This window comes from Thamnophis sirtalis, unplaced genomic scaffold, assembly GCF_051295495.1.
Source record: "Thamnophis sirtalis isolate CommonGarterSnake01/CBP01778 unplaced genomic scaffold, rThaSir2_p1.2 scaffold_13, whole genome shotgun sequence".
In the NCBI taxonomy this organism is placed as follows: Eukaryota; Metazoa; Chordata; class Lepidosauria; order Squamata; family Natricidae; genus Thamnophis; species Thamnophis sirtalis.
Window position 1 is genome coordinate 48,967,641 of NW_028261393.1, and position 14,679 is coordinate 48,982,319.

The 14,679-nt window shown below is 39.6% G+C and overlaps 1 protein-coding gene across 2 annotated transcripts in view; it reads right to left on the bottom strand.

The window, feature by feature from the left end:
- Positions 1-4,711: 4,711 nt before the first annotated feature.
- Positions 4,712-14,679, bottom strand: part of DIAPH2 (diaphanous related formin 2) — a 353,946-nt gene continuing 343,978 nt past the window's right edge. For both annotated transcript variants that reach the window (XM_087727709.1, XM_087727708.1), the window contains one exon: positions 4,712-7,688. In XM_087727709.1, coding sequence (XP_087583835.1) covers positions 7,624-7,688 — 65 coding nt within the window. In that variant the 3' untranslated portion in view covers positions 4,712-7,623. The remainder of the gene's footprint in view (positions 7,689-14,679) is intronic.

Consider the following 14,679-nt stretch of genomic DNA (forward strand, 5'->3'; position numbering starts at 1 on the left):
TTAGGTGAGCTGTATCTAATTGTTTTAACAATAGCATGACAACTACAGCTAAATTTTCCTTCCCCTCCACCATATTACTAAAATGCAGCTAACAAGAATTGTTTATCCTAGGAATAATAACAGAATTAGCAGAATAAGTGTAAGAGTATTCATGAGTGGGAGAGACATGGTAACATGCTTATTCAGCCAATAAATAGGCATAGCAACTAAGCCAGCAAATGGAAGCTTAAAGAGATCTGAGTCTGTGCTGAGAATCAAAACTGAAACTACTGTCTGCACTGAACTCTGAAATGTAACTATCTGTTCTCTCCTGCTTGTGTTCTGCTTGTAACTTCCACCATGTTGAAAGAATCTACTATTGGTATTGTACATTTATTCCTCTGTTATTATGTATATAAAGAAGTTAATGAATCCAGCTGAACCAGTTATCTGTGTGTGCTTTCTGGATTTGATTTTTCGGCAACAAACTCTGTTAATAATATAATTGAAAGGCACCTTGGAGGTCTTCTAATCCAACCCCTCTATACCATTTCAGACAAGTGGCTGTCCAGTCCCTTCTTAAAAACCTCCAGTGTTGTAGCACCCATAACCTCTGGAGGCAAGTCAGCCCATTGATTAATTGTTCTCACTATCAGGAATTCCATTGAAATGTTATGGTTTCCAATCCTTGAATTTTAATTCAAACAAAGTTATCTGTTTCACCTGCCAGATCCACAGTTAAATAACTTGCATTGACATGACGAGAAAGATTATTATTTCCCCCCCCCCCCCCCACTGTTTTTATTTGAAGAGTTTCTTTCTTTATGACAATCTACGGCAGGGAACAAATCTTTGTTGTACTGTTTTATTTGCTCTTATGCCCTGCTACATTTTTTACACAATGGGAAAACTTCCTAGAATCAAAGAGATGTGAGAGTGCTTTGGGGAATTCTCCAGATTAAGAATTTAGAAAACCACTCTGTAAACCTTAAAAAGGAGCCTCAAATTGATTAGTTCTCTCTATCTCAAAAGCCCCTTATTTGTGTTGGAACCTAGAATCTATTTTGTTACACCTATACTAATGCTTCCATGTCAGAAGCACCAAAGTGCTTCTGTGGTGAAAGGATTTACCGTAACATAACCATTGCTCCGGGGGGAAGGGGGTGCATCGAGTCTGGAGCTCATTTCATGTCCCCATGAAGTCCCCCCCCCCCAAAGTGGTACCCATTTATCTACTCGCGGTTGCCTGCTTTCGAACTGCTGGCCCTGTGTGACAGGAGCTCAGCCTATCTTATGGCAGCAGCGGGTCTCAAACGTGGACTTGAGTTTTGACTTTTGATCATCTGATTGACAAAGCACTCTTTTATTTCTAAATCCTCATTTTTTTTCAGGATAAGCTCTCCTCTCAAAGCGGTTCTGTTGGTGGAAAACTGGCCCAAGTTTTTCATTGTGTTCTCATATGGCTCCCTTCCTTCAAAATCATTCATTTTGGTGTCACCAATCGTTGAAATCAAATGGCGACCTTTGATATCTTATCACACACACAAAATTTCAGGAACTCAAGGCAATCTGAAATAAAGCAGACTGATTTTAATGTCTTCCATAAGAGCATTGTTATATTCTTAACGTGGATCACCAGCAGTTGACAGTTGAAAAAGAATAGAATTGTTCACATTTTTTTTTCTTTTTTTAAAAAAAATTAGTTATTACAGAAGGCATTCTCCATTCTAGACAAATATATATCTAATCAAGCAAAAACAAACCTCTCTCCAACCCCCTTCCCCCCCCCAAAAAAATCTTTAAGTGTGTTAAAATATTAAATATATACAATATATTTGAAAGCAAAAGCAATTTCTTTAAAATAAGCCTAGAAGATCAGTGGCTGACCCAACTCTAAAATAATTGAAACAAGTTTTCATTTGCAAATAAGGAATGTTGGCATTACATAGAAATACTCTAGGCTTTTTAGTGCACATTAATAATGTACTCTTCTTATCAAAAATATTTAATACCAGCGAAGAGAGAATTTTATGGTTAATGTATATTGAAGTAGATCTGACCTAGAAGTTGATTTTTACTAGATTGAAATTTAAATACAGCTTTTAAAGCTGTTTGCCTAAAGTAGGTGGAAAAATGTATGTATGTATGTATGTATGTATGTATGCATGTATATGTATATATATATATATGTATATGTATATGTATATGTATATGTATATATATATATATATATATATATATATATATATATATATATATATATATATATATATATATATATATATATATGTATATATATGTGTGTGTGTGTGTGTGTGTCTGTGTTTGTGTGTGTATATATATGTATATGTGTGTGTGTATGTACGTATGTATGCATGTATATATGTATATGTATGTATATGTATGTGTGTATGTGTGTGTATGTGTGTATGTATGTATGTGTGTATATATATATATATATATATATATATATATATATATATATATATATATATACACACACACACACACACACACACACACACACACACACACACACACACACACATACATACACAGACCCAAAATTCTTTCTTCAAACTTTTTAAAGTGCAAAGTTATGTGGCTATTACTAGCAAATATAAAGATTTGAAGAATGTCACATGTTCCGAAAAGCTTGTGGAAGAATTGTTTGGGGAAAAAAAAACATTTAATGAGAAATCAAAGCTCAGATTAGAATCAGGTCCCAGAAAACAGTTGGTGTCAAATAGATGCTTTTGTTGTGGTTATTCTTTCAGTGGTATTTATTCATACATCAAGTATCAGAAGTACTACTAAATTGTTAAAGAAAACATTTTTTTTGAGTATTAGAGCACAGTAATAATAGTATTCCTGATTTCTGCTTGTATACACAGTTTTATATATGTTAGAATATACATAGCAAGTACCTCATGTCTTACATGTTAATATAATGTGTTATAGTGAGGCTTTTACTGTTTATAATAACATTCGTGATTATTAATGCAACTTTCAAATAACGCTGGAAGAAGAGCTGTAGAATGGGAAAATGAGCTTAATATATTGATACACACTTAAACACACACACACACACTTCCAGCACTGACAGCTATGCTATGAGACAGGGTCAAACTAATTGAGGAGGGGCAATTTCTGAATTGTATTTATCAAATTTGTTCGCTATCCATCTTGTTGAGAGATGACTTAGGAGTTGCTTCTTTTAATTACGTATATCTTCATTTCTATAATAAAATAATAGTGGGCGAAGAAACAAAGAGAAACTATGTTCCCCAATTCAGGGTGGATTCATTCGAATTCAGATTTTCATCTGAATTAGAGTTAAACATGTTGCCCCAGTGTTAGTTTGTTTTTAATTGAGAAGGAGAAGAAGAAAAGAAGACTCCATGTGTAGTAAAACAGCATTCTTGAGATAGTATCTATATACAACATGTATGCATGTGGGTATATAGCAGGGGTGGGTTTCAACCGGTTCGCGGCGGTCCCTGCGTACCGGTTGGTCGGCGAACCCAGAAGTAAGTAACTTCCGGGAACGGCGAAGGGCCGACCCGCCCGCCCGCGCTCCTTACCCGGTTTTGACGGGTTTTGTGCTTCCACGCATGCGCAGGATGCATACAGCGCCTGCGCGATCCTCCAGGAGCAGCTGGAGCATCGCACAGATGCTAGTATGCATGCGTGCGCCGCGCACGTGCACGAGGACGCCGCCGGCCCCGTTCCAACCGAACCGGTTGGAACGGGGCGAGAAACCCACCCCTGGTATATAGGTATACAACATTAGAGGAATGTGTGTGAGTAAGTCTGTGTGAGAGAGAGAGAGGGGGGAGGAAGGAAGGAATGAAGGAAGGAAGGGGAAGAGAAGGGAGGGAGGGAGGGAGGGAGGAAGGAAGGGGAAGAGAAGGGAGGAAGGAAAAAAGGGAAAGGGGATGGGAAGAAGGGAGGGAAAAAGAGAGGAAGGAATTAGTACATAGTGGTCAGAACTGAGAGGTAAACTTCAGTCACAGTCATCTACATACACAGATCTAGAAACCGTTTAAGGTGACTTATTTATAATTTTTTCATAGTGGTTTGATTACAAAGCAACAGTCAGCACTGTCTACAAAAATTAGCACATTTTTATTTCTATCACTTAGATTCTGGGTATGCTGGCTGCAAGATCAAAGCTTATAGTCTCCTGTGTGTAGTCTCCTAAACACCTGTGGGCAGCTTTATTTGAAAAGTGAGTAGCGCAAAGCAAAACCTTGCTGTTGATTTACTTATTTTTAAGAAAATGAAAGTGTGTGTGGTACGGTATATGGTGTGCACAACAGTATAAAACCACAGAATTTAGCTTTCTTTCATACACCTAATCAGAGTTTTAGAATAATACTTACAAACAGCTCTATATGCTATGAATATTTTAAAGCTTCTCCATTAATTTCTGATCCCCCCCCCTGGTTTATTCTTTTAAACAACTTTCCCTGCACACAAATATATACATATATTTGTTCTGTGTGTGTACATGCAAACATCCATGCATTTATACGTCTGTGTGTATTTGCAAGCAATGAATGCATTTGGTGATATATTTTTTTTCCTTCTTAAAATTAGCAAATAAGGCAAGGCAGATCTGGAAGATGTTTTGAGTGCTAGACTACATTTTCCTAGGTCACCAAGTAAACATACGACAAAAGAAGAATCACATCAATAACAAAATCAAGGTTGTTTTCTTGTTTGTTTGTTTAAAAAAAACACTTGAATGTTTAGAGTGAATAAAAAGTATCAAAAGATTCAAAAATCCAACATGAAGTTCAGAAAATACTTCTCGGATTTTTTTTTTATAAATACAAATATCCTCTATTTACAATATATATTTCTCTCTTTGCTTTATTAAGGTACATGCCTTTTTAAATTTACATCAAATATTTCAGCAGAGTGTGTGGGCAGAGAAAGTACCAGAACATGTTTAGATAATATTCTGCATTTGTTCCATTTTAGGGATTTTTTCCCCCTCTAAAATCTCTAAAAGTTGCAAACTATTTGTTGGCTCACCAGCACAATGTCAGGAAATTAAAAAAAATATATATAGCCAAAATCAGTAATGGTCAGAAAAAGAAAAAATTCTGCATCAAGTAAAAGAAGGTTATGTTTTAAGACGCTCTGATAAATGCGTGAATGATTTGGCTTTCAATTAGTAGGAAATGACTGGTGTCATCTTTGAGCTTCAATGTATCATTTGTAAACGCCATACGTCAGGAAACACTTTGGCCATTCACATAATAGCAATAGCGCTTAGACTTATATGCCGCTTTACAGTGCTTTACAGCCCCCTCTAAGCGGTTTACAGAGTCAGCATATTGCCCCCAACAATCTGGGTCCTCATTTTACTTGACCTCGGAAGGATGGAAGGCTGAGTCAACCTTATCATTTTGACTTTATGTATTAAACAACATTTCGAGTCTCCATGTCTATGCTAGAGAAAGGTAAATCTGACTGTTTGCCTATTTATGAATTCTTACAGAGATAATTTCAGAGTGCTTTCTCTTTTAGTCAAAACAATTAGTGATTATCGGAAACATCTGTAGCAATAAGCCAAGGATACTTTTCGCTTAGTTGATGTCCTATTTCTACAAAACAACAGATCATTATCAGTTCCCTGTGAAATTAGCAATAGGTTTTGAACTTTACGCCAGATATAAGTAAAGCCTTCAAGGTACTTTCTCCACATAAACAATTCCACAACTCTCCTTGATAATAAATAATACCTACTGAGGTGTAGGTTTTGAACTTAGAGATTGAAATCTCCTCAGACAAGGTTGCCCTTTTCTTTAGCTGGAATCAGCAGTGGGTTACACATTTTGTTACTACTGGTTCGCCCCACGCCCGCCTGCCCGCTTCACACAAATATATGTGTGAAGCCAGCACACATGCGCCTTCTACGCATGCGCCCGGCCTTCCACACATGCACTTTGCTTGTGCCTCACAAATGTGCCTAAATAGGATGGCATAGAGCCAGGGTAGAGGGCGCCAGGCCCACCCGCGATTTCTGCTACCAGTTCGGGCGAACCGGTCAAAACTGGCTGAATACCACCTCTGGCTGGAATGCTTACAAGGATATCTAGTTGTCTACTGTAAGTAGTCAATATCTATAAGGAGGTATAGATGCTCTTCAACTTGCCCTGTGTTGTTTGGAAGAAAAGTGGGCAGTATTGTAGTTCATTTCCACCCCCCCTTTTTTTTTCTCATAGGAAAATTAAGAATAGCATTTATCTAGAATCTCTCTACAAGGCAGACCTATGCACTTGCCAATTTCCTCTGTAGCTCCGTGCAAGAGCAATAGGTTCCAATAAGCAAAGAATATATAGATAGGTATCTATTATACTTGTTTTGTGATTGATGTTCTATGTCACATAGAAATGCTTCAGAAAATTAAAATGCAAAATTCATGCATTTAATGTAGACAATTGATGTACACGGTAGAAGTTTTGAAAAAAAAAACTAGTTAGGAATCTTAGATGTGGTGTGAGAATTTTGTTACTGGTTGGCCTGAGTTTCAAATAACACTTAAAAATGGTAATATCACCCTTCCTTTGCTACCTCCAAAGTGCTTCAAAGTTACTTCTGTAAACTTATTGGTGAGAATTGCTGTAAATCATAAAATAATTCAAATACATAGGAGAGTGGTATGCTTGTGAGTGGTGTTCAGGGTTTTTTTCCCCTCCTGTCTCTTTTCTTCATTAGGATTTTGTTAGCCCAAAGATTGTGTAAAGTTTGTGTGACTAAGCTAAAGAAAACTAATTCTGATTCCTTACTCCTTGATAGATTTTAAACCCCAAAATATTAAACAAAGATTAAAACAAAGTAGTCTGAAAAGATTTTCTCTCTCTCAAACTAGAAATGTAAAGTTTATATATGTGCCCAATTTAAAATTCCTTCTTTAGTTGAATTTGCAAAGGGTGCAGTCTAACTTTGATTCAATCCTACAATCTTGCTTTTAAAGCAGCTATAAATATCTTTCTACCACTGAGGCTGAAGAGTTGTAATAAAGTTTTGATTGAAACTCAAAGAGCTGAATCCATCCTGCTCAAAACCCTGAAATAGGAATCGTGAAAAATCGACGGGATACTGTTCCCCTGTGTTTGCAAAGAGACAGGGTCTTATCTACTGTATTAGTTCGTCTAAATTCATTAATATGCTGATTTTTTTTTCCTTTTATGTCAAAATAAGAATTAAAACTGAATCGCTGACCTGATCTTTCGATGCTGTTAATTGAAAAACTGGGGGAAAAAAATTATCATTCTCATCGTTTGGGAGAGCTGCAAATAACTCCCTCATTCGTATCTGCATCCTTGGTTGCCCACACAACGGCAATACTAAAAGGGAAAAAGAGGAGGAGGAGGAGGAAGAAATAGTGCTGTTTTATAACACTGCTTTTAGCTCTTGAAGTTTTTCTTCGTAATATACACGAAGCTGTTTTTTTTTTTTCCTTTCATTCTGTCTCTTCTATACAGGAAGGTTCGTAAAAAATATTTCATCCTTCAGGACTTAAGTTTTAATTTCTGCTCACGGTTGATCTTCTTGCTCCGTTTACATCATGTTCTCCATGGGAAGTGAACAAAATAGAAGTTCTTTGGCATGGGGGTGATGGAGAGATCATACTGCTGCGATTGTTCCATTGTGACGGGATCGGGATCTTTCTAAATTTACTTTCCGGTTATCTGGAATATAGAAAAGGGAAAAGAAAAAAAAGAACCGCGTTAAGATTTTTAAAACGTGGGTTACTGCAAGTGTTAAGAGGTTTTTCCAGGCAGACCGAGATTCGGATCAAAGGCGTTATCTAAACAAATTATTAGGATATTAGTGAGAGCTTGGCGGAGTTAAAGGGGTATTGCAATCAACACAAAATTGCTTTCCCGATCCAGGTGATAAAAGCCCACCCAATTTTCCCCCTTGGATAGGGCAGGCAACAGTTAAGCGCTACGGAAAACATTACTATTTAAAATAGCTTCTCTATCCATATGTTCTGTGAAAAGAAAGAGTGGCATTATTATTTTTTTCCGAGTGGAGGAAATTCACCAACCCGCACAAGAAGGATTCCGACATTTAGAGTATTCCCTACACACATTGCCAATAGGAAAAAAAAAAAAAAAGATAGAATCTTCAATTTAGAATTAGTAAACAGTCCTATTCCAACACATTCCTCCAACGAGTTTTATTAAACAAGACACACAGCAAAATTCAGGATGAAATTTCCGTACCTGGCAATTATAACAATGCACGATCAACGTGGAGGGAAGGCCCACCTTAGCTTAAAAAATAATAATCCCGCTATGAATTAAGTATAACTGCAATACAGGCAAGGTGAACGTATTCATATTTGATATAAATGTGCGCTCTCATTAAATTTGCTTAGCAGTTGTTGTTTCTCCGGAACAGTCAAGCCATGAGTAACACTTTTGCTTCGTCCCCTGGCTTCAGATCACACGGGGAATGAACAATTTATCAATTTGGCAATAAATTTGGCAGTTCCTCTCCTGAGGAAATAAATTACTGGTAGACATTGAAAAGGGAGTTGGGCAACAAATGGCTTCAGAAGTATTAGTTCCTTCCGCCACTCTTAATTAAGCTACCAGGACCAAGTCTCTGAGAATTCATGATCCTTTTCTCTCTACTATTTTCCATTTTTTTTGGTGGTCTCAGAACATCTTACATTCATGATTAGTAGTGACAAAACACACAACTGAAGCTCCTTGAACATATTGCAAAATGGATGATAGGCTTAATAGACTTTCCTGAAGTCATTGGATGATGACTGATGGGTAGAGAATTTGTCAATTCAACTCCAATTTGAGTTCAATTAGTGTTACGGCCCGTCAACAGCCAGCGGACCTGACAGCAGATTCGGACAGTGAGGAGGTTGGGGAGGAACATAGGTCAATCCTGGAGTCTGGGGAAGGTTCTGATGAGGGCTCTGCATCAGAGACAGAGATGGAGCCAGGGCCATATGCCAGTTATCAGCTGCCTTCGGAGTCAGACATCAGTGAGGCAGATGAACAGCTGGAGCCTGTTCCCAGTGTGTGCATGCACAGAATTGCCAGACAAAGGAAGCAGTTAAAGAATGAGGTTGACCTGGGAGCAAGGCCACAAGTGGATGGTGAATGGCCCCACCCATAGGGAATAAAAGATGAGCCAAAGGGGAGGGGTGTTTGTAGGAGATAGTTAGTTCATTCCTGCATTCCTGCCAAGTATTGCGACGTCTGAGATATATCGGCCTAGCCACTCTCCAAGCCTGATAAAGGTAATTGTGAACTATCTTGAAAGGACTGTGGGAGAGGAAAAAGTTTACTGAAGAGAAATTCACTGTAAATTAAATAAAAAGGGGTTTATCAGGACAAGGAATTGGCTTCATGCTGCTGGGGAAGTCTAGGTCAGAACAATTTGCATAACATGTGTCAATGAATCCACTTTCATCAAATGTTTGAAGGGTACAGGTAGCCCCTTGTTTAGCAACACCACTTGGGACCCAAAACTCCACTTTTAAGTGGCGTGTTCCTAAATTGAAAAAATACACATGGTTACGCTGCTCAAGAACAGCATTCTAAGCAGTCACGATTGCTGTCATTAAATGAGGAATCTGGGTACTTCAGTGAGACTCTCACAGGATGGTGGCTTCCTGCTGGCTTACCCAATGACTTTGGCTTGTGAGAAGCTGGCAAGGAAAGCTGCCAATCACGTAAATGTGAATGTGGGATTCAACAATGAGTGTAAATGATAAGATCTGGTTGTAGCTACACTTGTTCAGCACCATCAGAAGTTCTACCTTTCTAGGAGCCCATGATACAGAATATGTAACTAAGGGAAAATGCAAATATAAGAGGTAAGTGGAGAGGACATAAACTCACCAGTTTATATCCTTTCCACTTACCTGTTACATTTGCATTTTGCACAAGACAAGCTCTTTTGGGCATGCCATTTTGCTTTCTGCCAAAATAGGATAAACTTTAAAGAAAGACAGATATTAGATCTGTTTTTTTAAAGATCAAAGGGATGGGAGACTTTGCTCCCCATATTTTTTTCCTTACCCCTCAAACCTGTGTCACAACACATTTAATCATTTTAAACATTAAGGTAGAAATAGAGGGAAACCTTCCTTTGTGTGAATTCTATGATAGAAGTTTCTACGTCAAGATTTTCTAGGGGCTTATAAACACATGTCTTCTAAAGAAAATGCAGTCAAGGAAATCTCCAAGAAAATGCAGGAGCCCGAATTGAAACCGGGGGTTTATCCAACTGAACATGGGTAAAAGGGTTGATCATTTTTTTTTTCCTGAATCAGATTCAGGAATAAATTAATCCTGTTAATGTCTGTCATTTACATTGTCAAAAGTTAACTGCTTTCAAGAGAGAAAAGCACACATTTGGACTTCAAGGTGTGATAAACATTTCTTAGGTTGCTTTGGAAGAGAATCAGTGGTGGGTTCCGGATCCCGTTCCAACCGGTACAGTTGGAATGGGCTTGCTGTCGTCCATATGGATGCTTGCAGCATGCGCATATGCTGTACTGTCCAGTGATGCCTCCGCGAGCCTCTGTGATGCTGCAGCTGCTCAGCGTAGTGTTGTGCAGATGCTCTACGCGCCGTGCATGGAAGCGCCAAAGACTTTAAAGACAGGTAAGGAGTGGGGGTGGGCAGGTGCGCCCTCTGGATCACCATACCAGAATAGTACCCGGTGTTCCAGGCAGGCTCCGGTACGCCCGTACTGAGGTGTACCGCCTGCAACCCACCACTGAAGAGACTATACTATTCTCCTCCAAAGCAGAATATACTAGGCACACAGTGGCTCAGTGGCTAAGACGCTGAGCTTGTTGATCAGAAAGGTCGGCAGTTTGGCGGTTCGAATCCCTAGCACCGCGTAACAGAGTGAGCTCCCGTTACTTGTCCCAGCGTTTGCAAACCTAGCAGTTCGAAAGCAGGTAAAAATGCAAGTAGAAAATTAGGGACCATCTTTGGTGGGAAGGTAACAGCGTTCCTTCGGCATTTAGTCATGCTGGCCACATGACCATGGAGACGTCTTTGGACAACACTGGCTCTTTGGCTTTGAAACGGAGATGAGCACCGCCCCTAGAGTTGGGAATGACTAGCACATATGTACGAAGGGAACCGTTCACTTTACCTATACTATGACAAAGACAAGGTAAACTGTAAGCATAGCTCTTGGGTGTTGACTGGTTGCGGTGTACCGAAGCAGCTTCTCTTACACATATGGTCAAATAAATATTTTAGGCAGAAAGAAATGCACCATAAATGTCAGGGGCTTGTGTGTCTACGGAACAAGTGGTTGGTCTATGTTTCACAAATCTGCAGTCTTATGCCTTGCTCCTCTCAATCATAAAAGAACATTTTTTTTGGGGGGGGGGGATTGAGGGTGTAAGGAAAACAAATGTCTCCAGGGCACCAAAATTCTCTTGACATTTCTGCTGATTGTGTTGCCTTGAGGCTAGGTATCCTGGGAGAACAGCAAACTCTCGCTGTCAGAACACAATAGAGAACACATTGCTTCAAACAGACTTACTTGGCACATCCAATTTTATCTGCTGGAACCCCAAATCTAATCAAAGTGGCTAAAAAAGGAATCGGATACAAGAAAAAAAAACAAGATGGGAAGCTCACCGGCGTAGAGTGACATGTGTCATCATAAAACTCTCCACTTCAAGGCATAACTTATATACTTGGTTCCTGTGTGTGTGTGTGTGTGTGAGAGAGAGAGAGAGAGAGAGGGAGGGAGGGAGGGAGGGAGGGAGGGAGGGAGGAGAGAGAGAGAGAGAGAGAGAGAGAGAGAGAGAGAGAGAGAGAGAGAGAGAGAGAGAGAGAGAGAGAGAGAGAGTGTAAGTGTGTAGGCAGCAACAGAGGACACAGCTTTTGATAAGCTCTTGGACCAGAAATCGCTTGGCTATTTACTTCTTCCTGGCCCCACTTCCAAAGAAAAGATTGTGTGGATAAACAAGAAAGTTCTGCTCAACTTTCTTGAACTTGTGTTCTTGTTATGGGGCGTAAGAATACTGAAACGGAAATGTATGATTGTGGAGGAAGAGAGCGATGGTGGGTGGGAAGGGCTGTGTGTGAGTTGGCACCAGTGGGGGGATTCAGCCGGTTCGCACCACTTCAGGAGAAATGGTTGTTAACTTTCTGAGCAGTGTGCTGAACTGGTTATTGGAAGAAATCATTAGGGCAGAGAACCAGTTGTTAAATTATTTGAATCCCACCACTGATCAACGCTCATGCTTGACAACACTTAGACATGAATGGTAGCATTTACATTGCACATTGGATGCGGTGCAGATTAAGTACAGAATAAGTGAAACCTGGCTCAAAAACAGTAACTGTGAGAGGGACCTTGGAGTCCTAGCGGATGATCACTTAAACAAGAGCCAGCAAAGTGCAGCAGCAGCCGAAAAAGCTAATGCAGGCATTGTTTGTATAAACAGAGGCATAGAATTGAAATCATGTGAAGTATTAGTACCCTTTTATAAAGCCCTAGTAAGGCCACCTGGAATACTGCATCCAGTTTTGGTCACCCCGTTAGATATTGAGACTTTGGGGAAAGCGGAACGAAGAGCAACTAAGACGATTAAAGGCCTGGAGACTAAGACTAAGACGTATGAAGAAGAGTTGCAGGATTTGGGTATGGCCAGTCCAGAGAAAAGAAGGATCAGGGGTGACATGATAGCAGTATTTGAAGGGCTGCCATAAAGAAGAGGAAATCAACTTATTTTTCAAAACACCAGCAGGTTGTGGGTGCTTTACCACTGGAGGATTTTAAGAAGAGACTGGACAACCACTTGTCTGAAGTGATACAGAGTCTCCTGCTTGAGCAAGAGGTTGGACTAGAAGACCTCCAAGGTCCCTTCCAGCTCCATTCTACTCTAAAAGATATCATTTCATTTCTACATTGGCACCTTTTATTAAAGACTCAAAATGAGCTCTGAGTGAGCTTTACAACTAGAAAGAAGATCTTCATTTCATTTTCTGCATAGAATCCTTTTTTTATTGTTTTTTTTAAAAAGCTTCTATTATATTACAAGGAGGGACCAGCAGACAGAGATATTTTAAATTTATTCCTAATTACAAAAGTGGCAGATTTACTGGCCCCATCTGTCTGTGCCCCTGGAAGTTTCAGCTAAAATTATTAAAGGCAGAAAAATGACTAAATTACTACTTCTTAACACTTCTCAACATGCCCATCCTTAACATATTTTTTTTTAAAGATAGCTGGTGAATTATCTTGTTAAAAAACTGCATGATATCTACCTGAACCATCTCAAACATGAGTTAGAGAATTTCAGGCGGAAGCATGGGAAAAGATAATGAGGTCAATCGTAAATCATGTTAAGGTCACACATAAGACATGCTACAGGTGGAACACAGGTGAAAAACATAAGAACTAAAACAGTGACCTGCTAGATCACACTCCTTACCAATCTGATCCAGCAATGTGTTCTTGGAGGGATTGATTGATTGATTTGATTGATCAGCCCAATGCACAAGGATGCTCAGTGGCAGCTTCCAGTTTCACAATAGCAATAGCACTTAGACTTATATACTGCTTTATAGTGCTTTACAGCCCTCTCTAAGTGGTTTACAGGGTCAGTATATTGCCCCCCAACAATCTGGGTCCTCATTTTACCAAACTCGGAAGGATGGAAGGCTCAGTCAACATTGAGCCTGGTGAGATTTGAACTGCCAAATTGCAGGCAGCCGCAGGCAGCAAGAATAGCCTGCAGTACTTCACTCTAACCACTTGAAAAGGAAGGGAAGGAAAGGAAAGAAGGAAGGAAGGAAGTACAATAGCAACAACACTTAGACTTATATACTGCTTCACAGTGCTTTACAGCCCTCTCTAAGCAGTTTACAGAGTTAGTCTATTGTCCCCAAACAATCTGGGTCCTCATTTTACTGACCTCGGAAGGATGGAAGGCTGAGTCATTGAGCCTGGTGAGATTCGAACTGCCAAATTTCAGGCAGCCTGCGAGGCAGCAGAAGTAGCTTGTACTACTGCACACTAACCACTGTGCCACCATGGCTCAATGCTGTCAAAGACCATCACCATTGATCTTCCTCTTGACTTTCAATGAGAATAGGAAGCAACCTGGAACTCAGGAGAAAATTCCCAACCGTGAAGACAATTAACCAGTGGAACTGCTTACCTTCAGAAGCTGAGGGTGCTCCTTCACGGGAGGATTTTAAGAAGAGGCAGGACAGCCATTTATCTAAAATGCTATGGTGTAGAAGACCTTCAAGGTCCCTTCCAACTCTTTCATTCTGTTCTAGAAGACCTCCAACTCATTTTTCTGTTGTTCTGTTCCATTATCATAAACTGATCCAACCTGTTTTCAAGCCATCCAGATTGGTAACCACCAGCATTTTGTGATAATCAATCCCATTGTTTAATTGTCTGCATCTTATTCATACATGTGAATTATGGCAATAGGTGGCAAAGAGCCAGTTTGGCGTAATGGTAAAGGTATCAACTAGCAACTGGGAATCTGTGCATTCTGGTCCCATCTTAGGCACAAAGCCAGCAGGGTTCTCTTCTTCAAAAACCTCCAGTGATGGAGCTTCTGAAGGTAAGCCACTCCATTGGTTAATTGTTCCCACTGTCAGGAAATGTGTCCATAGTTTTATGTTGGCTCTCTCTTTGATTAGTTTAGAA